Here is a 27,435-nt window from a genome sequence, read left to right as displayed (position 1 = left end):
CCTGGCATTGAGCGATGAATTTCAGTTCCCTGAATAGTAAGCGGACATTTGTGCTTTCTCTGGATAATCCCAGCACTACAGGACAGCTTGTGATGCCACCATGATGATGAATCATCCAGGAGACTCCGAGCCCATTATTACAGAGACATATGGATTCCCAAAGAACAATAAGAAAGGAGGGGCTGTGATAGATGCTGGATATCAGCGCAGCTTTGAACCTCATGTCTAAAAATCCACAAGACCCTTGTATTGATGTACAACATATGGCCACTTCTGGGGCATTAGCATAGACTGAACAGGGGAATTACATTGCAGCACTAAGGGAAGGTGTTGTGTCTGGTCGTTGTATAGGAAGCCTAGCTGCCTGCTCGCTCAGTGCACATTTCCAAATTACATGTAGTCATATATTGCACGAATAAAAATGCTTACAAATATCTACCGACTGCTCTACGTCAAATTATGGGCAACCGGTGAAGCAGAGGGGAGAAACTACATAAAAAGAGATGGCGACTGGAAGGCCCTTGCAAAAAGTGATCCAGACAATTGCCACAAATAGCCTTGATGTTGCAGAGGGGTCTGTGAGCCCTTCTAGGCATTAGGGTCTGGGTAGCAGATGCTGCACCTCTAGATATTGTCACCAGACCAGAGGTGTAACCAAAGCTCCTGAGCAAGACCTATAACAGGTCCCCTACCATCCGTGCCAACTGGTCTATACCATCCATGCCAACTGCCAGGACTGTCTAACTCTTCAGAAACAATTCCAACAAATCTCCCAGGATGAATGGGAACATGGTTTCCACAATGTATGGTTCTGCAAGGATTGGGGGTGGTCCCGGGTGGGACTATAGTGTCCCTGAATTGTCAACGCCAATTTTGGCAACTATACATGTCATTTACTGGTCCTAGGTTACAGAGGAGCCTAAGGAACTTGGTTTGGATACAACTGCTCAGTGACCTGCATCATTACTGCGACCTGTAGTCAACATTGCGATGTTATATACAATCAAGCCCATTCCCCTATGTGAGGGTAAAATGCAAAGTCAAATAGACCATTGACCATAATGCTGCTTTCAAACTTATTTTTGCATTCGAGAAAAACAAGCTATTTTTCATCAGTGCACTGGAACCGATTTTCATCCATTTCTGGTCCTTGGGTTTGTTGTTACCATCAGTGTTTCATCCATTGTTCTCGCACGCAAAACTGATGAAACATTAAGATTCTCCTACCCTTTAGGGTACGTGCACGTGACGTCTTTCAGGCAGATTCTGCCCGGATCCACTGAAAAAAGTGCTGCAAACGTGCCCCATAAAATGGACATGGTGCACAGCAATCTTGAAAGACATTGTGCACATGTTCCGTCTTATGTCACTTCTTTTAACCACTTCAGGGTTGGGAAATCGCCCAATCTTTATATTTCACAGTACAGAGAAAGATGGAGGCGGCATAGCCGCTGCAAGAATCACAGTAAAGCCGCCGGCATTTTCCTTAAGTGGCATCGCCTGAGAAGACTTGGCGTCCAAACGATGCTATGTGCATGTACCCTTAAATAGGAAAAAAACAGCGTTCACATGAGACATGACTGGCATCCATGTGCTGCCCATTTTTTATTTATTTTTTAACGTACCCATTGATTTGCATGGGTGAGTTTGGTTCGTGACTTGTCTTGGTTTTGTGGGTTTTTTGCAGCCGTTTGGTTTTTGGAAGCCACAAACTGCTCCGTGGGTCATAATAGGTACATGTTCTATCCATGTTAGTAAAAAAATAAATTGAGAGAACACGCACATGGACCAATGTAAATCGATCTGGTAGCCTGTCACAGGTGTATCAGAGGTGACAGACAGTCGCCCTGCAGTAGTTTGCAGGAGATCTCCACGTTTGGCAATGCAGACAGCTGCCTAGATAGGAGGCTGTGTTTAGGACCCCCTTTAGTCTGCGTGTATATATACCTGGTGTGTCTATGTTGGCGTTGCCGGTTATACTCATTTTTACTTGGAACTTGGCTGAAGCAGCAACACGTCCTCTCTGGAGTCTTAAGGCCGAGTACCCTGTTGGAGTTCTTCTAAAGCTAAGTTATTATTCCCCTGTGTTGTCTTCCCCTTTTGTCTTTAGAGTGCTAGTGGAGGTTAAGTGCTCATCTCCTTCCACCCCCATCTATAGCCTTACGCCAGGGATAGTAGGGCGAGGCAGGTGATCGGCGACACTCGCGGAGGCTGCATAGGGACATTAGGGGGAGACAGGGTGAAACTAGTCCAGATTAGGAGGTCACCTCTTCCCCCTTTCCCTAGTGTCTGGGGTCCCTTTCCTTTTCCCCTCTGTGTTGAACTCACACCTGGTGTGACTCTCTGTGTTGCACTCACATCTGGCGTGACATAGCCTTAGGAGAAGCCCTCATAGAACGTGTGACCGCTCGGGTCTAGCAGGAGCATGGTTGGTATGTCATACAGGGGTAGCAGTTGCACTTGGGCCCTTGTACCTGATAAAGCCCAAAAGGTCCATTTACCCATTCTGTAACTGTCCCCTCCCCATAGGTTTCTGCTGTCAGTTGTGGATTTTTCCAGCAAACTATCTGACAGACAGGATGCCGGCTAAAATCAAGGTCACTAGCAGATTATGAGCACATGATGTCTCCAGCGTTCTCCCATCACATCATTACGTCTGGCATTATCCTGCCCTGCAAATCTGCCGGCGCTCACCATGTCAGCCCTGCCGCTGACAAAAGCAGCTTTGTACATGGCGGACTTATCGCTGAGAGTCTGTAGTGTACAGTCATGGCCAATAGTTTTGAGAATGACACCAAAATTATATTTTCACATGATCTGCTGGCCTCTGGTTTTTATTAGTGTTTGTCTGATGTTTATATCACATACAGAAATATAATTGCAATCATATTATGAGGACCAATAGGTTATATTGACAGTTAGAATGAGTTAATTCAGCAAGTCAATATTTGCAGTGTTGCCCCTTCTTCTTCAAGACCTCTGTAATTCTCCCTGGCATGCTCTCAATCAACTTTTGGACCAAATCCTGACTGATAGCAGTCCATTCTTGCACAATCAATGCTTGCATTTTGCCAGAATTTGTTGGTTTTTGTTTGTCCACCCGTCTCTTGATGATTCACCACAAGTTCTCAATGGGATTAAGATCTGGGGAGTTTCCAGGCCATGGACCCAAAATCTCTGTTTTGCTCCATGAGCCATTTAGTTATCACCTTTGCTTTATGGCAAGGTGCTCCATCATGCTGGAAAAGGCATTGTTGGGCGCCAAACTGCTCTTGGACGGTTGGGAGAAGTTGCTCTTGGAGGACATTCTGGTACCATTCTTTATTCATGGCTGTGTTTTTAGGCAAGACTGTGAGTGAGCCGATTCCCTTGGCTGAGAAGCAACCCCACACATGAATGGTTTCAGGATGCTTTACAGTTGGCATGAGACAAGACTGGTGGTAGCGCTCACCTCTTCTTCTCCGAATAAGATGTTTTCCAGATGTCCCAAACAATCGAAAAGGGGATTCATCAGAGAAAATGACTTTGCCCCAGTCCTCAGCAGTCCACTCCCTGTACCTTTTGCAGAATATCAGTCGGTCCCTGATGTTTTTTTTCTGGAGAGAAGTGGCTTCTTTGCTGCCCTCCTTGAAACCAGCCCTTGCTCAAAGAGTCTCCGCCTCACAGTGCGTGCTGAAGCACTCACATCAGCCTGCTGTTATTCCTGAGCAAGCTCGGCACTGCTGGTAGTCCGATCCCGCAGCTGAAACAGTTTTAAGATATGGTCCTGGAGCTTGCTGGTCTTTCTTGGGCGCCCTGGAGCCTTTTTGACAACAATGGAAGCTCTCTCCTTGAAGTTCTTGATGATGCGATAGATTGTTGACTGAGGTGCAATCTTTGTAGCTGCGATACTCTTCCCTGTTAGGCCATTTTTGTGCAGTGCAATGATGGCTGCACGTGTTTCTTTAGAGATAACCATGGTTAACTGAAGAGAAACAATGCTACCAAGAACCAGCCTCCTTTTAAAGTGTCCAGTGATGTCATTCTTACTTAATCATGACTGATTGATCGCCAGCCCTGTCCTCATCAACACCCACACCTGTGTTAATGGATCAATCACTAAAACTATGTTAGCTGCTCCTTTTAAGGCAGGACTGCAATGATGTTGAAATGTGTTTTGGGGGTTAAAGTTCATTTTCTGGGCAAATATTGACTTTGCAAGTACAGTAATTGCTGTTAAGCTGATGACTCTTTGACATTCAGGAGTATATGCAAATTGCCATTGCAAAAAATGAAGCAGTAAACTTTGGAAAAATTACTATTTGTCTCATTCTCAATACTTTTGGCCATGACTGTAGATTGTGTGCTCCAAAAGATCAGGAAATTACTTAAATATCAATTCCAGAATAATGATTAGGAGTATGTGCACACAGGTCAAAAATGCTGAAAAATCTGCCATGTGCCCATACGCTCACAATCATAGGAAGGCGTTCCTTCACATGGGGCACAGACCCTCTTTTCTTTCCTACACCTGTATCTAAACACTCCTGGCAAAAAGTCTAGCACCCATCAAGTGGGACAAATTCTCCTCTGGGCACTGTCCAAAAAAAGAGTCGCTCCATTTCCGTATTTCGGAAAAGAGTATGAATAATGTAAGGGGTTAAACTGCTGCAATCGGAGCTCGCTCTGATCTTTGTTCACATTGCATTTTTTTTCTGGCTGTCAAAAATGATGAGGTTTTTCAAGCGGAAACTGCTCGAGGAAACAATGTCAATTTTTTGTTAATGTTTTTTGAGTATTTTTGCTTTTTTGTTTTCTTTAATGATTTTTCTCACTTTTTTTTTCATCCATTAAGCAATGAATAAAACTCTAGCACTGGGGCATCTTCCGGGCTCTTTTTTTTTTTTTTTTTTTCTAGCCTTCCCATTCACTTACAGTGTAAAGCATGAAGCGACTTCCAAGCGAACAACACCTGAAGAATGGACATTACTTCTTTTAACCACTTGGCTTTTTTTAAATCCTGAAGTGGTTAAAAGATGCTAGAAAAAAACAGAACTTACGAAGAACGAGCCGTTTTCCGGCAGTAATGAATTGGAAGATTATTTTGAGCATTTTATTAGCGCCTTTTTGGATTGGTCCAGAAAACACGTGAAAAAAACGTAGTGTGATCATAGCCTTAGACTACGTGCATACAGAGCTTTTTTTTTAGATGGTCAAAACTTATGACTTTTCTAGTGTGAACAGCTTCAGGAAACTCTCCTTTTTGGAGTTTTTTTTTTTTGTTTCCTGAAACTTTATTTTTTGATTGGACAACACCTAGTTAGGAGCGGATTCCATCAGTAGAAGCCTCATACAAGGGACATGATTTATAATTTTTTTCCCACCTAAAGCAGAAAAAAAAACACTTAAAAGACTGAACATATGAACAGCAAAGTGGATTTACAATAGAAATGAAGAGTCTTATGAGCAATTTTTGAGCAATTATTTTTCCCAGGTATTTTTGGAACTCCTGAAAGACTCTGTGTGCACATCACCTTAGACTGTAAAATACATCTCCTGAGCCCGCTCCATACGTGCGGGCGCATATCCGCCATACATATAGATGTACAGTGCATGGTGGACCTGAGTAGAGTTAGCGCCGACGCCAAGTCTGTGCCCCCCGCGCTCGGGCACCAGAGCCAAGATGTGACTGCAACTTCTGCATCCGCTAATAGGAACATCCTTCTTCCATTAAACCGCTGCTGATGTAACAAGCTCGGAGAACATGGAGGACGGACGTATCCGCTGCCTAATCCTCTGTATTACCGCGGAACAAAACCTCATTGTAATTCACTAAGAAGCAGAGAAAAGATCATTCTGCGGCACAGGACTTATACTGCAGAATAATCCTGTTACACGTCCCTCTAATGCAGATATTTATTCTGATGGACGCTCATCCTAAAATTGTATCCTCGCTGAATGGGGAGAACTATAGGCGGCTGCATAACCCGATTAGGAGCTGTCTGCTCGTAGTCTAACCTCGTATGAACCAGCGGTTTTACTCAGACCCCCCCTCCCTCCCAAGTGCTGCCGAGACCGTAGAGAATTGGTCTGCAATCTCCCATCATCCCCATGCGAGAGGCCTGCTGGGAGTTGTCCTACCCCCTTACTGCCGACGATTGCTTAGGCTATAAGGAACTGGCGGTCCGCACGATTTGCTGCCGGTTTTGTAACTGCAGATAAGTCGCATATGGACTTTAATCAATATCAGTGCACCGTGTAGTGGCCGTTCTCAGTACTGCAGCTCAGTACTGCAGCTCTGCTCTGTGTAGTGGCCGTTCTCAGTACTGCAGCTCAGCTCCGTGCACTGTGTAGTGGCCGTTCTCAGTACTGCAGCTCAGCTCCGTGCACCATGTAGTGGCCGTTCTCAGCTCCGTGCACCATGTAGTGGCTGTTCTCAGTATTGCAGCTCAGCTCTGTGCACCGTGTAGTGGTCGTTCTCAGTATTGCAGCTCAGCTCTGTGCACCGTGTAGTGGTCGTTCTCAGTACTGCAGCTCAGCTCTGTGCACCGTGTAGTGGTCGTTCTCAGTACTGCAGCTCAGCTCTGTGCACCGTGTAGTGGCCGTTCTCAGTACTGCAGCTCTGCTCTGTGTAGTGGCCGTTCTCAGTACTGCAGCTCTGCTCTGTGTAGTGGCCGTTCTCAGTACTGCAGCTCTGCTCTGTGTAGTGGCCGTTCTCAGTACTGCAGCTCTGCTCTGTGTAGTGGCCGTTCTCAGTACTGCAGCTCTGCTCTGTGTAGTGGCAGTTCTCAGTACTGCAGCTCTGCTCTGTGTAGTGGCAGTTCTCAGTACTGCAGCTCTGCTCTGTGTAGTGGCAGTTCTCAGTACTGCAGCTCTGCTCTGTGTAGTGGCCGTTCTCAGTACTGCAGCTCTGCTCTGTGTAGTGGCCGTTCTCAGTACTGCAGCTCTGCTCTGTGTAGTGGCCGTTCTCAGTACTGCAGCTGAGCTCCATGTGTGGCACCCCAGGGGTCTGGTTTCCACAGTAACAGCAATGTTATGTCTGAGAGCAGGTGGGAGGTCTCTTGGTCAGGGATCCTGTGCATGCCACACCTCCTGCCCAGTCCTGGGAGGGGAAGAACTTCCCCTATATAAACCTAGGGCTGAGGCAGGGTTAGTGAGTAGAGAAGAAGTAGAGACAGAGAAGCAGTTATAGGAAAAGAACATCAGGGAGCTCTGTGGGAGCAGTGCTACAAGGAGTCAGGGGCTGGCAGCTGCAGAGCTCGCCCTGACTGAGAAGCTATCACCGGACCCGGAGTCCGAGGCTGTGGGGACTAACTCCTATCCAGCAGCAGAAACCGACCGGCAGGGGATTGCAGGTCCTCTGGCCCAGAAACCCGAAGGCACGGTCACACGCGTGGGACCAGCACCGCCGTCGTGGAGTGGAAGCTACTAGAAGGCCCCGAGTCACTGGCCATACGGGTGAGCACCACACGGTACACACAGGGACGTGGGCTACTTATACCCGCTTCTAGCAAGGTAGCCAGAAGAGTATCGTTAGTTTGGGAGGCCTACAACTCCGCCTGGCCAGGGGAGATCCCATCTGCTCAAGGACTGACCAGGCCCCAATCGCTAGCCAGTACTCCGGGAGGGTCTATCGTTGTCACCAGTAAAGACCCTGAACTACACCGTACCGTCTCCGAGTGGTTCCTGCTACCCCCATCATCCACGTCGGCTGCCCTGAGGCCATACCCCTCCCGTTGGGGGTTATACTATCACGCTGCACAATCCTACCACCGGCTTCAGCGGTCTGCCCTGCAGCAGCAGCTCCTTAGCTGTACTCAACGGGTGGCGTAGTCGTCCAACATCTACCGCTAATACAGCGCCACTTAGTCTGACTCCCTGGGCACGGACCGGATCACCGCCACGAGACTACAACCCTCAAGAGATCCGGCTCCGGGTAAGCTCCCGCGTGCGCAACGCAGCGCGACACAGGCCCAGGGGCGCGTCACATGTAGTGGCCGTTCTCAGTACTGCAGCTCAGCTCCATGTAGTGGCCGTTCTCAGTATTGCAGCTGAGCTCCGTGTAGTGGCCGTTCTCAGTACTGCAGCTCTGCTCTGTGTAGTGGCCGTTCTCAGTACTGCAGCTCTGCTCTGTGTAGTGGCCGTTCTCAGTACTGCAGCTCTGCTCTGTGTAGTGGCAGTTCTCAGTACTGCAGCTGAGCTCCATGTAGTGGCCGTTCTCAGTACTGCAGCTCAGCTCCATGTAGTGGCCGTTCTCAGTATTGCAGCTGAGCTCCGTGTAGTGGCCGTTCTCGGTACTGCAGCTCAGCTCCTATTGCAGTGAATGCGATCTGAGCTGCAGTATCGGGAGCGGCCACTACACGGTGCACTGAGCTGAGCTGCAGTACTGAGAACGACCACTACACGGTGCACGGAGCTGAGCTGCAGTACTGAGAACAACCACTACACGGTCTGTGATGATCAGTCAGACCCCCACCAATTTAATACTGATGTCCTATCCTATGGAAAGGTCATCAATTACAGTGGTGGCCAAAAGTATTGGCACCCCTACAATTCTGTCAGATAATACTCAGTTTCTTCCTGAAAATGATTGCAATCACAAATTCTTTGGTCTTATTATCTTCATTTAATTTGTCTTCAATGAAAAAACACAAAAAGAATTGTCCTAAAGCCAAATTGGATATAATTCCACACCAAAATTAAAAAAAGGGGGTGGACAAAAGTATTGGCACCCTTTGAAAAATCATGTGATGCTTCTCTAATTCGTGTAATTAACAGCACCTGTAACTTACCTGTGGCACCTAACAGGTGTTGGCAATAACTAAATCACACTTGCAGCCAGTTAACATGGATTAAAGTTGACTCAACCTCTGTCCTGTGTCCTTGTGTGTACCACATTGAGCATGGAGAAAAGAAAGAAGACCAAAGAACTGTCTGAGGACTTGAGAAACCAATTTGTGAGGAAGCATGAGCAATCTCAAGGCTACAAGTCCATCTCCAAAGACCTGAATGTTCCTGTGTCTTCCGTGCACAGTGTCATCAAGAAGTGTAAAGCCCATGGCACTGTGGCTAACCTCCCTAGATGTGGACGGAAAAGAAAAATTGACGAGAGATTTCAACGCAAGATTGTGCGGATGGTGGATAAAGAACCTCGACTAACATCCAAACAAGTTCAAGCTGCCCTGCAGTCCGAGGGTACAACAGTGTCAACCCGTACTATCCGTCGGCGTCTGAATGAAAAGGGACTGTATGGTAGGATCCCCAGGAAGACCCCACTTCTTACCCCGAGACATAAAAAAGCCAGGCTGGAGTTTGCCAAAACTTACCTGAGAAAGCCTAAAACGTTTTGGAAGAATGTTCTCTGGTCAGATGAGACAAAAGTAGAGCTTTTTGGGAAAAAGCATCAACATAGAGTATACAGGAAAAAAAAGAGGCATTCAAAGAAAAGAACACGGTCCCTACAGTCAAACATGGCGGAGGTTCCCTGATGTTTTGGGGTTGCTTTGCTGCCTCTGGCACTGGACTGCTTGACCGTGTGCATGGCATTATGAAGTCTGAAGACTACCAACAAATTTTGCAGCATAATGTAGGGCCCAGTGTGAGAAAACTGGGTCTCCCTCAGAGGTCATTGGTCTTCCAGCAGGACAATGACCCAAAACACACTTCCAAAAGCACTATAAAATGGTTTGAGAGAAAGCACTGGAGACTTCTAAGGTGGCCAGCAATGAGTCCAGACCTGAATCCCATAGAACACCTGTGGAGAGATCTCAAAATGGCAGTTTGGAGAAGGCACCCTTCAAATATCAGGGACCTGGAGCAGTTTGCCAAAGAAGAATGGTCTACAATTCCAGCAGAGCATTGTAAGAAACTCATTGATGGTTACCGGAAGCGGTTGTTCACAGTTATTTTGGCTAAAGGTTGTGCAACCAAGTATTAGGCTGAGGGTGCCAATACTTTTGTCCGGCCCTTTTTTGGAGTTTTGTGTGAAATGATCAATGATTTGATTTTTGCTTCATTCTCTTTTGTGTTTTTTCCTTGCAAGCAAATTAAATGAAGAGAATAAGACCAAAGAATTTGTGATTGCAATCATTTTCAGGAAGAAACTGAGTATTATCTGACAGAATTGCAGGGGTGCCAATACTTTTGGCCACCACTGTATAGAAGTTCTGAACAATCTTTAATAAATCATTCAGACCTCTGGGAGAGCTGGGTGACAGCCTGCTATCATGGCGGCCACAATAAAGGCTCTGTTCACACCTGTCCAAAACCCAAAAGGACCCCAATGCCTGTTATAAGTGGGAGCCATGACGCTAGTGTGAACAGGGCCAGCGTCTCAATCCCGTATTATGTCCATATTTGATGGATTAAAGGGAATTCTAAGAATGTGTTTTATATTCCGCTCACAACTACTCCTCTCATCCTCCGGTGTGCATCAGATTTAATCAAAGAGATTCCAGTATTAGGTTTCTATAGTAACGGTGTACGGGGGGATTCTGAGCGCTGATACATTTACACTACTTTGTCCATATATTATATAGTTGTTTTTTTCTCCATTTGCAGTGCAAGTAAATGCAATCTTTTGTTCTCTGTTGTCAGCCATATCAGTACAGTAAGAGGGCCGACTATAGGGGTGACTGACAGGAAGGGCAAAAAAAAGACATCTAGTTACTAAAGGGGTCCCCTGTCTACAAAAATGATCACCCACCTCTACATGGGAGATAATTGTTAGTTTGCTGGGGGACGCAATCTAAAAAAAAATAAATAAGAAAGCGCCTGTTACTTCTTGTTACATTATTAATCGTCTTGTTACATCATCTGCTTGCTGTCAGTGAACAGAAAGATTGTATTGATGGAATCACGGGGCTGAATCCGGACCTAACCTGTGCAGCCTCCAGAAAGCTTCTCCACCCTGCCAGCTAAATCTTCCATGTTTTTCTATTGCTATCTGATAGTCCGGAATATTTGATAATCCAGAATTTTTAACGCCGGAGAAGGGAAATAAATTATGCAATTGCTTTACATGCGATTTCCTCATAAGAAGCGTGAGCTCAGCAGAATATCCCGGCTGTTTGGTCCTTGTAAGATCTAATACTGAAAGCCATAAATACAGAGGAAGTGAAGTTTTCTGTTCTCCTTTGACCTAGTGACTGTTTGCTCATCGGTCCCCTGACACAAAGAAATCCAAGACTGACCAAAGAAGAATGAAGAGAAGAGACGCAGCCCAAATAGGGGGCTCCGGACCCCAAGTGAAGGCTGAAAGCCCCAAAATGTCTAAGCCTCAGAGCAGAACTCCTAAGCCCCGGTGAGTTTTCATATTCTTATTCATGTAGAGCTAATCATTATCAGCCTTGTACTTTGTTCTGTGCAATGATCTGTGCTGTCTGCATGTGAGACACAGAAAAAGCAAAAATCAGGGGACGCAGGATATTGTCATATTAGGGGACTAATGAAACCACACTCACACATAAAATAACATGAGTTTAATATACAGTCAGTGCCCTTAGTGGTCTTATTCTATAATGGGTAGATAATGTCACCATACCATGTAGAATATACTGCCATACTGCACACATCAGTAGTGTCACCATACAGTGCTCATAAATAACACTGCTATACCGTATACCTAATTAATGCAACCATACAGTACTAAGAAATGACACTGCCATAATGTACAATTAATATCACCATACAGTGTGCATAGATTATACTGCCATTATGTACACATAATAACTTGTGCTTCCATGCAAATGTCACTGCCATACAGTATTCTTAACTAATGCCATCATATAGCACTTATAAATAAATGCCATATTGTATACATTACTAATGCCACCATACAGTACTAATAAATGACATTACCATATTGTAAAAATGTCACCATGCAGTGCTCATAAATGACCCTGCCATACTGTATACATTACTAATGCCACCATACAGTGCTCAGAAATAACCCTGCCATACTGTATACATTACAAAGGCCACCATACAGTGCTCAGAAATAACCCTGCCATACTGTATACGTTGCTAATGCCACCATACAGTGCTCAGAAATAACCCTGCCATACTGTATACATTACTAATGCCACCATACAGTGCTCAGAAATAACCTTGCCATACTGTACACATTACTAATGCCACCATACAGTGCTCAGAAATAACCCTGGCATACTGTATACGTTGCTAATGCCACCATACAGTGCTCAGAAATAACCCTGCCATACTGTATACGTTGCTAATGCCACCATACAGTGCTCAGAAATAACCCTGCCATACTGTATACATTGCTAATGCCACTATACAGTGCTCAGAAATAACCCAGCCATACTGTATACATTGCTAATGCCACCATACAGTGCTCAGAAATAACCCTGCCATACTGTATACATTGCTAATGCCACCATACAGTGCTCAGAAATAACCCTGCCATACTGTATACATTACTAATGCCACCATACAGTGCTCAGAAATAACCCTGCCATACTGTATACATTACTAATGCCACCATACAGTGCTCAGAAATAACCCTGCCATACTGTATACATTACTAATGCCACCATACAGCGCTCAGAAATAACCCTGCCATACTGTATACGTTGCTAATGCCACCATACAGCGCTCCGAAATAACCCTGCCATACTGTATACGTTGCTAATGCCACCATACAGTGCTCAGAAATAACCCTGCCATACTGTATACATTGCTAATGCCACCATACAGTGCTCAGAAATAACCCTGCCATACTGTATACATTGCTAATGCCACCATACAGTGCTCAGAAATAACCCTGCCATACTGTATACATTGCTAATGCCACCATACAGTGCTCAGAAATAACCCTGCCATACTGTATACGTTGCTAATGCCACCATACAGTGCTCAGAAATAACCCTGCCATACTGTATACATTGCTAATGCCACCATACAGTGCTCAGAAATAACCCTGCCATACTGTATACGTTGCTAATGCCACCATACAGTGCTCAGAAATGAAACTGCCGTAATGTACAATTAATGTCACCATACTGTGTGCATAGATTATACTGCCATAATGTACACATAACTTATGTCTCCATAGAAATGTTACTGCCATTCAGTACTCTCATTAATGCCACACATACCACTCATAACTAACGCTACTATACTGTACAAATAAGTAATCCCATGTATACGCAGAACTAATGCCACCATGACACTATCAGACTGTAGAAATAATGTCACTGTACAGTGCACATGGGTCATACTGCCATTATTACACATACCTTATGCTTTCATACACTACTCATAAATGTTGTTACCATACAGTACCCATAACTAATTCCGCTATATACAGGTGCATCTCACTAAATTAGAATATCATCAAAAAGTAAATTTATTTAAATTCTTCAATTCAAAAAGTGAAACTCATATATTATATAGAGTCATTACACACAGAGTGATCTATTTCACGTGTTTATTTCTGTTAATGTTGATGATTAGGGCTTACAGCCAATGAAATCACAAAAGCCATTATCTCAGTAAATTAGAATGATTAACAAAAAACACCTGCAAAGGCTTCCTAAGCATTTAAAAAGGTCCCTTAGTCTGTTTCAGTAGGCTTCACAATCATGCGGAAGACTGCTGACTTGACAGATGTCCAGAAGGCAGTCACTGACGCACTCCACAAGGTCCCAGAGTCTGGAGGAAGAGTGGAGAGGCCACAATCCAAGCTGCTGGAGGTCTAGTGTGAAGTCTCCACAATCAGTGATGGTTTGGGGGGCCATGTCATCTGCTGGTGTAGGTCCACTGTGTTTTATCAAGACCAAAGTCAGCGCAGCCGTCTACCAGGACATTGTAGAGCACTTCATGCTTCCCTCTGCCGACAAGCTTTTTGGAGATGGAAATGTCATTCTCCAGCAGGACTTGGCCCCTGTCCACACTGCCAAAAGTACCAATACCTGGTTTACACACAACAGTATCACTGTGCTTGATTGGCAGCAAACTCGCCTGACCTTAACCCCATAGAGAATCTATTATAGAGAATCTATGGGGTATTGTCAAGAGGAAGATGAGAGACCCCAGACCCAACAATGCAGACGAGCTGAAGGCGGCTATCAAAGCAACCTGGGCTTCCATAACCCCTCAGCAGTGCCACAGGCTGATCGCCTCCATGCCACATTGCCGCATTGATGCAGTAATTGATGGAAAAGGAGCCCGACCAAGTATTGAGGGCATTTACTGAACATACATTTCAGTAGGACATTTCGGATTTTAAATACATTTTTCAAGCTGTTGTTATAAAGTATTCTAATTTACTGAGATAATGACTTGTGTGTTGTCATTGGCTGTAAGCCATAATCATCAACATTAACAGAAATAAACACTTGGAATAGATCCCTCTGTGTGTAATGACTCTATATAATATAGGAGTTTCACTTTTTGTATTAAAGAACTGAAATAAATTAACTTTTTGATGATATTCTAATTTAGTGAGATGCACCTGTAGTACTTATAAATAACACTGCTATACGTGTACATCCTGGGTGGTCTACAGTAGTGATGTGATTAGGGTTACTTTATTTTTCTTTTAAAATAAACCCTAAATGATTCCCCCCGAACAAGTACTGTCCTTTTATAATAACATTCTGGCTGCTCACAGCCACCACCAGGGGGCAATAACAGCATATGGCTTTATGAAGCTCCCATTGAAGCCAATGGAGGCTGTAAGAACACTGATGTTCAGCTCCACCTCTACTATATGTAAAGAATCAGGATAGAGAAGGGCGATTATTAGCGAAACCCTTTCCCCATGTGTTCACTTGTGTAATAAATGCCCTAGACATTCCCTACACACAGCCTGTACTCAGCCAGGGAAGCAATGTGATTTCCCAAAATGTTATATAGGGCAATTGCTAGTACTACAATTCCTCAAGGGAATATATAATGTGGTTCCAAACCAAATAGTGAGAAGATGAGGTCAGATGTAAAGAAAATGGCTAAACTGCACCACCCATATTGCGACACGGGGCCCTCGTGTCACGGGATTGTCAGATGTTCTATTTCGGTTCCTCCAGCTTTTTAAGGTCACATTTTATTCTTCTCACATGCCATCATTTCTTACCAGATATGACCCTTAAATAACTTGGTACATGAGTTACATGTATGTCCTTCCTGCTGAGCCTGTGCTAGAGTACAGCAACCAAACTGAACAAGCAGAGCTGCAGTGTACAGCATGGAGGACTCGGGACATATATATATACCACTAAATGCTGATAAAGTAGCTGAGCTGGAGTCACTGATCACAACCCGGGTGGTGACTTCTGTGCATTTCTGGTGGCAGACACAATGTAATAATATTGTATGTTATGCACTTATGTTCCAGGCGATCTTCCCGTGTTCTGTCCTTCATGAAGTCGTGTGCGATAACGCTCGGCGCCATTTATATATGTGTCCCGTTTATCATTAGACTCTTCCCCGCACTTCTGGGCAAGGTGGTTTACTTAAACATGGGTAAGTACCCTGATTAGTGCCATAGTTTGGCGAAGTCAGCAGTGATGGGATACAGGTTGCACAGAAACGTCTGTTGGTTTGTGTTATATAATGGGCCCCACATAGTCCTCGATACAGAATAATGGGCCCCACATAATCCTCCATACAGTATAATGAGCCCCACATAGCCCTCCATACAGAATAATGGGCCTCACATAGTCCTCCATACAGTATAATGGGCCCCACATAGTCCTCCATACAGAATAATGGGCCCACATAGTCCTCCATACAGTGTAATGGCCCCACATAGTCCTCCATATAGAATAATGGGCCCCACATAGTCCTCCATACAGAATAATGGGCCCCACATAATCCTCCATACAGTATAATGGGCCCCACATAGCCCTCCATACAGAATAATGGGCCTCACATAGTCCTCCATACAGTATAATGGGCCCCACATAGTCCTCCATACAGTGTAATGGCCCCACATAGTCCTCCATATAGAATAATGGGCCCCACAAAGTCCTCTATACAGAATAATGGCCCCACATAGTCCTCCATACAGTATAATGGCCCCACATAGTCCTCCATACAGTATAATGGACCCACATAGTCCTCCATACAGTATAATGGCCCCACATAGTCCTCCATACAGTATAATGGCCCCACATAGTCCTCCATACAGTATAATGGGCTCCACATAGTCCTCCATACAGAATAATGGGCCCCACATAGTCCTCCATACAGAATAATGGGCCCCACATAGTCCTCCATACAGAATAATGGGCCCCACATAGTCCTCTATACAGAATAATGGCCCCACATAGTCCTCCATACAGTATAATGGCCCCACATAGTCCTCCATACAGTATAATGGCCCCACATAGTCCTCCATACAGAATAATGGGCCCCACATAGTCCTCCATACAGAATAATGGGCCCCACATAGTCCTCCATACAGAATAATGGACCCCACATAGTCCTCCATACAGTGTAATGGCCCCACATAGTCCTCCATACAGTGTAATGGCCCCACATAGTCCTCCATACAGTGTAATGGCCCCACATAGTCCTCCATACAGTGTAATGGCCCCACATAGTCCTCCATACAGTGTAATGGCCCCACATAGTCCTCCATACAGTGTAATGGCCCCACATAGTCCTCCATACAGTGTAATGGCCCCACATAGTCCTCCATACAGTGTAATGGCCCCACATAGTCCTCCATACAGTGTAATGGCCCCACATAGTTCTCCATACAGTGTAATGGCCCCACATAGTGCTCCATACAGTATAATGGCCCCACATAGTCCTCCATACAGAATAATGGCCCCACATAGTCCTCCATACAGTGTAATGGCCCCACATAGTCCTCCATACAGTGTAATGGCCCCACATAGTCACCCATACAAAATAATGGGCCCCACATAGTCCTCTATACAGAATAATGGCCCCACATAGTCCTCCATACAGTATAATGGACCCACATAGTCCTCCATACAGTATAATGGACCCACATAGTGCTCCATACAGTATAATGGACCCACATAGTGCTCCATACAGTATAATGGCCCCACATAGTCCTCCATACAGTATAATGGCCCCACATAGTCCTCCATACAGTATAATGGCCCCACATAGTCCTCCATACAGTATAATGGCCCCACATAGTCCTCCATACAGAATAATGGGCCCCACATAGTCCTCCATACAGTATAATGGCCCCACATAGTCCTCCATACAGTGTAATGGCCCCACATAGTCCTCCATATAGAATAATGGGCCCCACATAGTCCTCTATACAGAATAATGGGCCCCACATAGTCCTCTATACAGAATAATGGGCCCCACATAGTCCTCTATACAGAATAATGGGCCCACATAGTCCTCTATACAGAATAATGGGCCCACATAGTCCTCTATACAGAATAATGGGCCCACATAGTCCTCCATACAGAATAATGGACCCACATAGTCCTCCATACAGAATAATGGCCCTACATAGTCCTCCATACAGTATAATGGGCTCCACATAGTCCTCCATACAGTATAATGGGCTCCACATAGTCCTCCATACAGTATAATGGCTCCACATAGTGCTCCATACAGAATAATGGGCTCCACATAGTCCTCCATACAGTGTAATGGCCCCACATAGTCCTCCATACAGTATAATGGCCCCACATAGCCCTCCATACAGTATAATGGCCCCACATAGTCCCCCATACAGAATAATAGGCCCCACATAGTCCTCCATACAGTGTAATGACCCCACATAGTCCTCCATACAGTGTAATGACCCCACATAGACCTCCATACAGAATAATGGCCCCACATAGGGGTGGTGGTTCTGGTGTCGCGGGCCAAATAGAACCACGCTGTGGGCCAGAGTTTGATATCTATGTTCTAAGCTGATATAGATATTGTTTGGAATTTTTAACATGTATCAACAAATAAGAATTTTATGTCCATGGAGCTGGATCTCTTCTCCTTGCTGTCAGTACTCTGCAGCTGCAGGGGTCACAGGTAAGGCTCTGTTCACACCTGCGTTAGGAGATTCTTTCATCATATGTCAGCAGTCAGGACCTGCGGATGCCGGAGCTTGTCTAATTTTACCAATATTGTCTTCATAGTAAAAATTCCGCTGTTTGTCGACTTGAAGAATCCGGGAGAAGTCGTGAATCACACAGTAAACTTCTATCTGACATCAGAGGAAGGAGTAACCCTGGGAATCTGGTGAGGAACCAGAGCTCGATTGTCTGTCTGTCCAATATCAGTCCCGCGTTCACTGTATAGACACATGTGCACACCATGACGATCTGACGCCTCAGTACGATCTGTTCTCCTGTCTGCCCTTGTATATTGGGGGTAGGTTGTGACTGCCCTCTCCGCAGCGCCCCGGCTATACCACTGGGTAAATCATTTTCCTCTTGTAGGACATCCTCTGGAGATATTTCTATGCAAGTAATTTGAAGAATAACCGCTGTTTTAATCTTTATTTCATAAATGAATAGTCCACATGAAAATTAGAAACTTTGTAATAGATCTTATCAGAGAAATCCGCTTCTTTCTCCTCCTGGATTGATCAGTCATTCTCAAAGTTCTCAATTCCTGGGTAAAATCTGTATTCAGTGAAGACAAATTGTTACATTACTGAGATAGAAAATGATCGTTACTACTGATAAGATTCTTTCCCGTGAATCGAGAGTGAAAGATCCGTCCCGGAAAAGAAAGAAGCCGATGTCTCTGATAAGATTATTACAAAGTTGCTTATGAAATAAAAATGAAAAAGACGGTCACTCTTCAATGATGGGACGAGCAGGGGGAGATGTCTGCACTGTGCATGGAGCCCCCTCTATTAATCATTGCCATCATCTATTATAGGCACACGCTGCCCACCAGCAGGGGAGAGGAGGCCAAAGACAAGGACCAGCGCTGGTACGAAAGAGCGCTCGCAGACGACAATCCGGTCATCATTTATCTCCATGGTAATGGAGGAACCAGGTGATTACAGACTCGTCTATAGTAAGGGGAGAACGTGATTGTAGTCCTCCGCAAGATCATATAATGGCCCGTCATGGAAGGAAAACACTGACGGCATCTCATCCGTCAAAATGATGCTCCTGAGACCCGAGAACTCTGCGACTCATTCCTTATATTGTTCTAAGTGAATCAGGATGATACTTTTCCTTTCCCCTTTTCCTTTCCCCTTTTCCTTTCCCCTTTTCCTTTCCCCTTTTCCTTTCCCCTTTTCCTTTCCCCTTTTCCTTTCCCCTTTTCCTTTCCCCTTTTCCTTTCCCCTTTTCCTTTCCCCTTTTCCTTTCCCCTTTTCCTTTCCCCTTTTCCTTTCCCCTTTTCCTTTCCCCTTTTCCTTTCCCCTTTTCCTTTCCCCTTTTCCTTTCCCCTTTTCCTTTCCCCTTTTCCTTTCCCCCATCTTGTCTCACCAAAGTGGATGATAACAGAGAACAGTAGCTTCTCTCTACCTGTACAGATTGACTGACTATTGCAATAATTTGGCGCTGAGTACAGAGATCACCTCATTGCCATTTTCCTCTTCCTCCAGGGCCGTTGATCACAGAGTTCAGCTCCTGAAGGTGAGTGTCCGCTCTCAGAGGATCATTTCTTATATAGGGGTACTCAGGCCTGTACTGTACAGGGAATCCCTTTACCTGACACTGTTTATGGGTTCATTGTCTTTGTTATTATTGTTTAGTGATGATTATGAGTATGTAATCAGGTTCAGAATATTAAAAGAATTACTCAGGACGACACTGTACAGTCATGGCCAAAAGTATTGAGAATGAGACAAATAGTAATTTTTCCAAAGTTTACTGCTTCATTTTTTGTAATGGCAATTTGCATATACTCCTGAATGTCAAAGAGTGATCAGCTTAACAGCAATTACTGTACTTGCAAAGTCAATATTTGCCCAGAAAATGAACTTTAACCCCCAAAACACATTTCAACATCATTGCAGTCCTGCCTTAAAAGGAGCAGCTAACATCGTTTTAGTGATTGATCCATTAACACAGGTGTGGGTGTTGATGAGGACAGGGCTGGCGATCAATCAGTCATGATTAAGTAAGAATGACATCACTGGACACTTTAAAAGGAGGCTGGTTCTTGGTATCATTGTTTCTCTTCAGTTAACCATGGTTATCTCTAAAGAAACACGTGCAGCCATCATTGCACTGCTCAAAAATGGCCTAACAGGGAAGAGTATCGCAGCTACAAAGATTGCACCTCAGTCAACAATCTATCGCATCATCAAGAACTTCAAGGAGAGAGCTTCCATTGTTGTCAAAAAGGCTCCAGGGCGCCCAAGAAAGACCAGCAAGCGCCAGGACCGTATCTTAAAACTGTTTCAGCTGCGGGATCGGACTACCAGCAGTGCCGAGCTTGCTCAGGAATGGCAGCAGGCTGGTGTGAGTGCTTCTGCACGCACTGTGAGGCGGAGACTCTTTGAGCAAGGGCTGGTTTCAAGGAGGGCAGCAAAGAAGCCACTTCTCTCCAGAAAAAACATCAGGGACCGACTGATATTCTGCAAAAGGTACAGGGAGTGGACTGCTGAGGACTGGGGCAAAGTCATTTTCTCTGATGAATCCCCTTTTCGATTGTTTGGGACATCTGGAAAACAGCTTATTCAGAGAAGAAGAGGTGAGCGCTACCACCAGTCTTGTCTCATGCCAACTGTAAAGCATCCTGAAACCATTCATGTATGGGGTTGCTTCTCAGCCAAGGGAATCGGCTCACTCAGTCTTGCCTAAAAACACAGCCATGAATAAAGAATGGTACCAGAATGTCCTCCAAGAGCAACTTCTCCCAACCGTCCAAGAGCAGTTTGGTGCCCAACAATGCCTTTTCCAGCATGATGGAGCACCTTGCCATAAAGCAAAGGTGATAACTAAATGGCTCATGGAACAAAACATAGAGAGTTTGGGTCCATGGCCGGGAAACTCCCCAGATCTTAATCCCATTGAGAACTTGTGGTCAATCATCAAGAGACGGGTGGACAAACAAAAACCAACAAATTCTGGCAAAATGCAAGCATTGATCATGCAAGAATGGACTGCTATCAGTCAGGATTTGGTCCAAAAGTTGATTGAGAGCATGCCAGGGAGAATTACAGAGGTCTTGAAGAAGAAGGGGCAACGTTGTAAATATTGACTTGCTGCATTAACTCATTCTAACTGTCAATATAACCTATTGGTCCTCATAATATGATTGCAATTATATTTCTGTATGTGATATAAACATCAGACAAACACTAATAAAAACCAGAGGCCAGCAGATCATGTGAAAATATAATTTTGGTGTCATTCTCAAAACTATTGGCCAGGACTGTATATGGGGATATACAGCCAGACACTGAAAATGGGGGCAGTCTGGCTGTTACTATTTATTGGGATATACATTTTAACCCTTTTTAATGGGATATACGTTCTGACACTGTATATGGGGATACACATTCTGACACTGTATATGGGGATATACATGTTGACACTGTATATGGTGATGTATAGTCTGACACTGATAATGGAGGCAGTCTGTGTGGCACTGCTTATAGGCTATTCAGGTTTGTACTGCTGATGGTATCGCTGGCACTGATGGTTGCAATGTAAATAGACATCAGTCCAGTACTGTTCATGGGGGCATTCTGGCTGCCATTATAGATTGGTTGTCCATCCAGCCTAAAACCAGTGACCACCTATAACCATGCACTAGACCCAAGCGTGCCCATAGCGTTGGCAGCAATATGTCCATGCTCTGCAGACGCCCCCTGCTGACCACTTGTGGAATCTCTTGCAGGTCCTCAGCAGAGCCGGCTTCCATGTCTTGTCTCTGGACTACAGAGGTTCGTCAGGTTTTACTAGAGATTAACCCTCTGCGGCCCTGACACTGCAGGTTTATTATCACACGTTCTGATTCTACAGGCTACGCCGACTCCACCGGCCAGCCCAGTGAGGAGGGGGTGACCGACGACTCCGTCTTCTTGTACGAGTGGGTGAAGGCTCGGAGCCGAGGAAACCCCGTGTGTCTCTGGGGACATTCGCTGGGTACTGGGTAAGTGACTAAGAAAAAGCTGAGTTATACTATTGCTGGTCCAGATCTCTGCTCGCAGTCACAGAACGAGGACTTCCATTGTTCACAGATAAAAAGCCCCAAACTTCTAAAAGGTTTCTTGTGCCTTGGCGTCCAATCCACATCTCAGGCGCATGGTAGTGGGTGGTCACCCAGCTTTCCCAGGATCGGATACTAATTGTTTTGTTTTTCTATAATTGTAGCATAGCCACAAATGCAGCCAGGAAATTGCAAGAAAAAGGTGAGTTATAATTTGGTTTTCAGGATCTCTGCTTGCAGTCAGAGAATGAGAAGCCATCATCCAAAGGATGAACATCTATCCTGATGAGTGAATGACTTCTCGATCCTGCAGGTAGTCCGGCTGACGCCGTGATACTGGAGGCCCCGTACACCAACATCAGAGACGCTGGCGCGTTTCACCCCTTTGGGAAGGTGAGTGTAGGCTGCACAGTCTGAATGATGGGGGACTGTGAATTCCTGGAGAATTATCCTTCCCTGGCCCTTTAAGATGAGGACTTCTTGGGGACTCAATTCCTGGAAATTTCTTCCCCTATAGGACGAGGACCCAAAGTCGCCACTGAGCCCTCGTTGCCCCATGTCGCTGCTGCTCTCCATAGACTTCTATGAGAAAATCTAAACTTGGTTCTCTCTTCCTGTCTTTTCAGATTTATCACATTTTCCCAGGATTTGAGTATTTTTTTCTGGACACGATGGCGCTGGATAATATCGTGTTTCCCAGTGATGAGAAGTAATTGCTCCCAACATCCATTATAACGGCCCTATCTAAAATTAAAGTCTATTTAAGAAAAGAAAAACATAAATAAATCAATGACTCCATCTTGGGGGTATTAAGTTGATTAATTTTACAATAAAAAAAAAATTGCCCCTAATCTCTAAGTGATTAGTTGTAATATGGGTGGAATTTGGCACTGCCTCTGCAGGTGAGATGAAGTATTACATCTTTCCTCATCAAATGACTAGGCTGCCTGTGTAACATATGGACAGGCGAGGACCTTCTGAGTGGGACACTGTGTAAATTCCGCTGTTCTCCTGAATCCGGCGCTGTTTTTCTTTTGTTCCTGCTCCTCTCCGTTCCTGAGATCTGGCCCCCACTTCCCTTTATATAAATCTAGCTTTGCTAGCCAAGTGGGTGTGGTCATCCAAAACACATACACTTTCCTTTAAAAGACTTGTTTTACATACAGGGAAGAGAGGACCCTATCTCAGGATCAGCTCGGCACAGGAAAAAGAACATAGCCGGATTCAGGAAAACAGCGGCGTTTACAGCGGATGAAAAATGACATATTTCTGGCAAGTGACAGGTCACCTTTAAATAGACTTTATGACCTTAGAGAAAAAGATCTGTTCCCTCCTCAAGACATAGTGCCACTTTAGGCCATGTCTGGTATTGCAGCTTAGCCCGATGTATTTGATGTTGCATTACCAGACACAACCTGTACTCTAGAGTGGCGCTATTTCTAGTGCATGAAATGGTAGCACAATTACTATGCTAGGAGATTACCAGGCATTAGTGTGTCATGTCCAGCCTTAAAATATTAGGCTGATCACATAGTATAATCTCATTTTCCCCTGCAGTATTAAAATGCTGAGCAGCCCCCTCCTGATCCTGCACGCAGAGGATGACCACGTGGTGCCATCATCAATGGGGAAAGAGGTAAGCCAGGATGGGCCAGGAGGTCGCTTCCAGAGGGAGGACATGGCTTGTTGGTTACCCCACCATGTCATCCTATCCACTGGGGGGAAACTGCTGCCCATATAGATGCTATAGAAGCCCCCCAATTATAGGCCATTACTTATAGGTAATGATTGACCCTCCCAACATTAACGACTAAGGGATCGGGCTTTATTGATCCCAGTCTTAAGGTTCTTGGGTCATTGAAAAAACTGGGCCTGTCTATTACTCGGCCATGACAGGTCACCCCCATACTTGTGTTCTTGTGTTCTGAGGTCCACTTCTCATAAATCTATCCTCACCTTTTCCAAAAAACAGTGCCACATCAGTGCACAGGTTACATCTGGTATTGCACCTCAGCCCTATTAACTTGAATGAAGCTGAGTTGTAGTACCACACACAACCTGTTGAAAAGGTGTGGCGCTGTTTTTTTGGGGGGGGGGGGAGCAAACCAGTTTTTCCTTTTAATCATGGATAACTTTTAGGCTATGTTCACACTAGCCATTTTTTATGCGTTTTTTTTTAATGCAAATTTTCTGCTGCTGTTTACAGTACCAGCAAAGTCTATGAGATTCCAGAAATCTCCTGCACACATCTTGTTTTTTGTTTGATCAGGATTTTGTGCTTTGCATGTTTTTTTTTGCAGAATAGAGCATGTCACTTCTTCCAGCAGTTTTTCACCCATTGGAAGTAATAGGTGGTGAAAAAAAATGCTGAAAAAACGCAGGTGTCAAATTTTTCAGCCAAAACCAGAATGAGTTTTTTTTGTTTTCACTGAACTTTATGTACATGCATAAAGAGACAAAAGGACAGTGAAAAAAAACCGCAGCAAAAAAATGCAGCAAAAATCCTGAACAAACCTCCTGGCAAGAGATCAGGTTTTGCTGCAGGAAAAAAAAAAAAGCTGAAAAAATGCAGTGTGTGAACATAGCCTTAAACATTCACATGATTCTCTCTTCATAGAGATTTTCTTCTTTCTTTTCCAGCTCCATGAAATTGCCGTGAACTCTCGTCATCCCAGACACATCAAGTTGGTCTTGTACCCTCCGGAGTTGGGCTACAAACATAAATTTATTTATAAAGACCCCAAACTGGGAAAGACGCTGTGGTACGTGCCCAAGATTGTGCCTCACCCTTAATAGATATATAAAAAAAATGTCTCCACTTGTAAGGGTAGTCCTGTTCCCAAGGCAGCTGTGGCGTCATTGCTAGGTGCGCCTTCAGATTTCTGTCGTTGCCCGTCGTCCTATACATGGGGCACAATGCACCACCCTAACTGCGCCTACATTGGGGGTAAAAACAGACTAGTGCCCTCCCTTAAAAGGATTGTGCAGGGGTTTGTTGGTTTTATTTAATTTTAAAACAGCACCACCTTTGGCGACTGGCTGTATGTGGTATTGCAGCTTAATTATTCACTTCTATAGATCTGAGCTGCAATACTGGACAGTAACAGAAGATGGTGCCATGTATTTCCAATCCTGGCCAATCACTCCTAGTCTGCAGCTCTGGCCCCAGAGGGTAATGGGGCCATAATACAGGTATTAAGCATCCATATTACATGGGTGTTGGCACTAAAATCTGAAGTGTGAATTGGGTTCAGTTTCTAGAAGGACGAGTGTAACGTCACTTCTACATTCTGCATAATTCTATCCTGAAATCTTCTTCCCCAGGGATTTCCTGAACACCATGTGACGCCGGCCGTCCTCCAGCACCACCGACCTCTGCTGTACAATATTCTATTACTTTCTTCCCTTTCTTCTGGATTTGTAGTTGGTTCCTAAGAAAATAAAGATATAACATTCCCAGAATTCTCTCCATATTAGGAGTCCTGTAACCAGAGCACTAATCACGGCAGGGATGCTGGGAGTTGTAGTTAGACACAAAGATAAAGGACGACTTCTCAGGAAGCATTTTAACCAAGACATTCATTGATGGGGAAAATAGTGGAGCAAATAGTGCGCGTATCGATAACATACGATACAGGGGTCCATAGTGCCAGGATCCCGATCACCAGGGGTTTTATACAATGGGATCATTAGTCCCATATTCAAGGGACGTGTAAATAATTCTCACTGAGCAAATACCAAGGATCACAATAAAAAATAAATATATTTATATATTATACACATACAGTCATAGCTGAGCCCTTGAAATTGTTCCATAAAATCTGGAACAATATAAAGGATGCCAACACTTTCGGTCATGACTGTGCATGCGTATATACAGTGGGGAAAATAAGTATTTGATACGCTGCCGATTTTTACCAAGTTTTCCCACCTACTAAGAATGGAGAGGTCTGTAAATTTTATCGTAGGTCACTTCACCTGTGAGAGACAGAATATAAAAAGAAAATCACATTGTATGATTAAATAAACAGCATTTTATTCCATGAAATAAGTATTTGATACAATAGAAAAACAGAACTTAATATTTGGTCCAGAAACCTTTGTTTGCAATTACGGAGGTCAGACGTTTCCTGTAGATCTTGACCAGGTTTTCACACAGTGCAGCAGGGATTTTGGCCCCCTGCTCCATACAGATCTTCTCCAGATCTTTCAGGTTTCGGGGCTGTCGCTGGGCAACATTGAGTTTCAGCTCCATCCAAAGATTTTCTGTTGGGTTCCGGTCTGGAGACTGGCTAGGCCACTCCAGGACCTTGAAATGCTTCTTACGGAGCCACTCCTTAGTTGCCCTGTGTGTGTTTCAGGTCATTGTTATGCTGGAAGACCCAGCCACGACCCATCTTCAATGCTCTTACTGAGGGAAGGAGTTTGTTGGCCAAATGCTCTCAATACATGACCCCATCCATCCTCCCTCCTATACAGTGCAGTCGTCCTGTCTCCTTTGCAGAAAAGCACCCCCAAAGTATGTTTCTCCCCACCATGCTTCACGGTTGGGACGGTGTTCTTGGAGTTGTACTCATCCTTCTTCCTCCGAACATGGTAAGTGGATTGGATACCAAAACATTCTATTTCGGTCTCATCTAATCTGACCACATGACCTTTTCCCATACCTCCTCTGGATCATCCAGATGATCATTAGTGAACGGGCCTGGACATGTGCTGGAGTGAGCAGGAGAATCTTGTGTGTCCTGCAGGATTTTAATCCCGGACAGCGTAGTGTGTTACTAATGGTAATGTTTGAGACTGTGGTCCCAGCACTCTTCAGGTCATTGACCAGGTCCTCCCGTGTAGCTCTGGGTGGATTCCTGACCTTTCTCAGAATCATCCTTACCCCACGAGGCGAGATCTTGCATGGAACCCCAGACCAAGGAAGATGAAGAAACACAAGGTGACTATCAATTTTCTAATAATTCCACCAACAGTTGTTGCCTTCTCACCAAGCTGCTCGCCTATTGACCTGTAGCCCATCCCAGCCTTGCCCAGGTCTACAATTTTGTCCCCGGTGTCCTTAGACGACTCTTTGGTCTTGGCCATGGTGGAGAGGTTGGAGTGTGATGGAGTCAGTGTGTGGACAGGTGTCTTTTGTACAGGTAAAAAGTTCAAACAGGTGCAATTAATCCAGGTAATGAGTGCAGAGTAGGAGGGCTTCTTAAAAGAAAAAAAACTAACAGGTCTGTGAGAGACAGAATTCTTTCTGGTTGTTAGGTGATCAAATAATAACTTGCATTAAATAATTATTTAAAAATCATACAATGTGACAGTTCAAGTGTACCTACGATAAAAATTACAGACCTCTCCATTCTTTGTAGG

The 27,435-nt window shown here is 44.7% G+C and overlaps 1 protein-coding gene across 4 annotated transcripts in view; it reads left to right on the top strand.

Moving 5' to 3' along the window:
* The window catches only part of ABHD12B (abhydrolase domain containing 12B), a 32,061-nt gene extending 6,531 nt beyond the window's left edge, over window positions 1-25,530 (top strand). For 2 of the 4 annotated variants that reach the window (XM_073638514.1, XM_073638515.1), the window contains 13 exons: window positions 11,124-11,281; window positions 15,338-15,465; window positions 18,081-18,183; window positions 18,832-18,951; window positions 19,511-19,541; window positions 21,757-21,802; window positions 21,882-22,011; window positions 22,233-22,270; window positions 22,382-22,461; window positions 22,695-22,777; window positions 23,626-23,704; window positions 24,709-24,830; window positions 25,393-25,530. In XM_073638514.1, coding sequence (XP_073494615.1) covers window positions 11,181-11,281; window positions 15,338-15,465; window positions 18,081-18,183; window positions 18,832-18,951; window positions 19,511-19,541; window positions 21,757-21,802; window positions 21,882-22,011; window positions 22,233-22,270; window positions 22,382-22,461; window positions 22,695-22,777; window positions 23,626-23,704; window positions 24,709-24,830; window positions 25,393-25,414 — 1,083 coding nt within the window. In that variant the 5' untranslated portion in view covers window positions 11,124-11,180 and the 3' untranslated portion in view covers window positions 25,415-25,530. Of the gene's footprint in view, window positions 1-7,303; window positions 7,438-7,896; window positions 7,916-11,123; window positions 11,282-15,337; window positions 15,466-18,080; window positions 18,184-18,831; window positions 18,952-19,510; window positions 19,542-21,756; window positions 21,803-21,881; window positions 22,012-22,232; window positions 22,271-22,381; window positions 22,462-22,694; window positions 22,778-23,625; window positions 23,705-24,708; window positions 24,831-25,392 lie in introns of those variants that run through there. The other 2 variants (XM_073638517.1, XM_073638518.1) reach the window with 2 other exon arrangements.
* The last annotated feature ends 1,905 nt before the right edge of the window (window positions 25,531-27,435 follow it).

The sequence above is a fragment of the Phyllobates terribilis genome, unplaced genomic scaffold, assembly GCF_046119375.1.
Source record: "Phyllobates terribilis strain yellow unplaced genomic scaffold, ASM4611937v1 Scaffold_7__3_contigs__length_470593459, whole genome shotgun sequence".
Classification (NCBI taxonomy): Eukaryota; Metazoa; Chordata; class Amphibia; order Anura; family Dendrobatidae; genus Phyllobates; species Phyllobates terribilis.
Note: the sequence above shows the minus strand (reverse complement) of the source record. Positions and strands in the feature narration are given on the sequence as shown.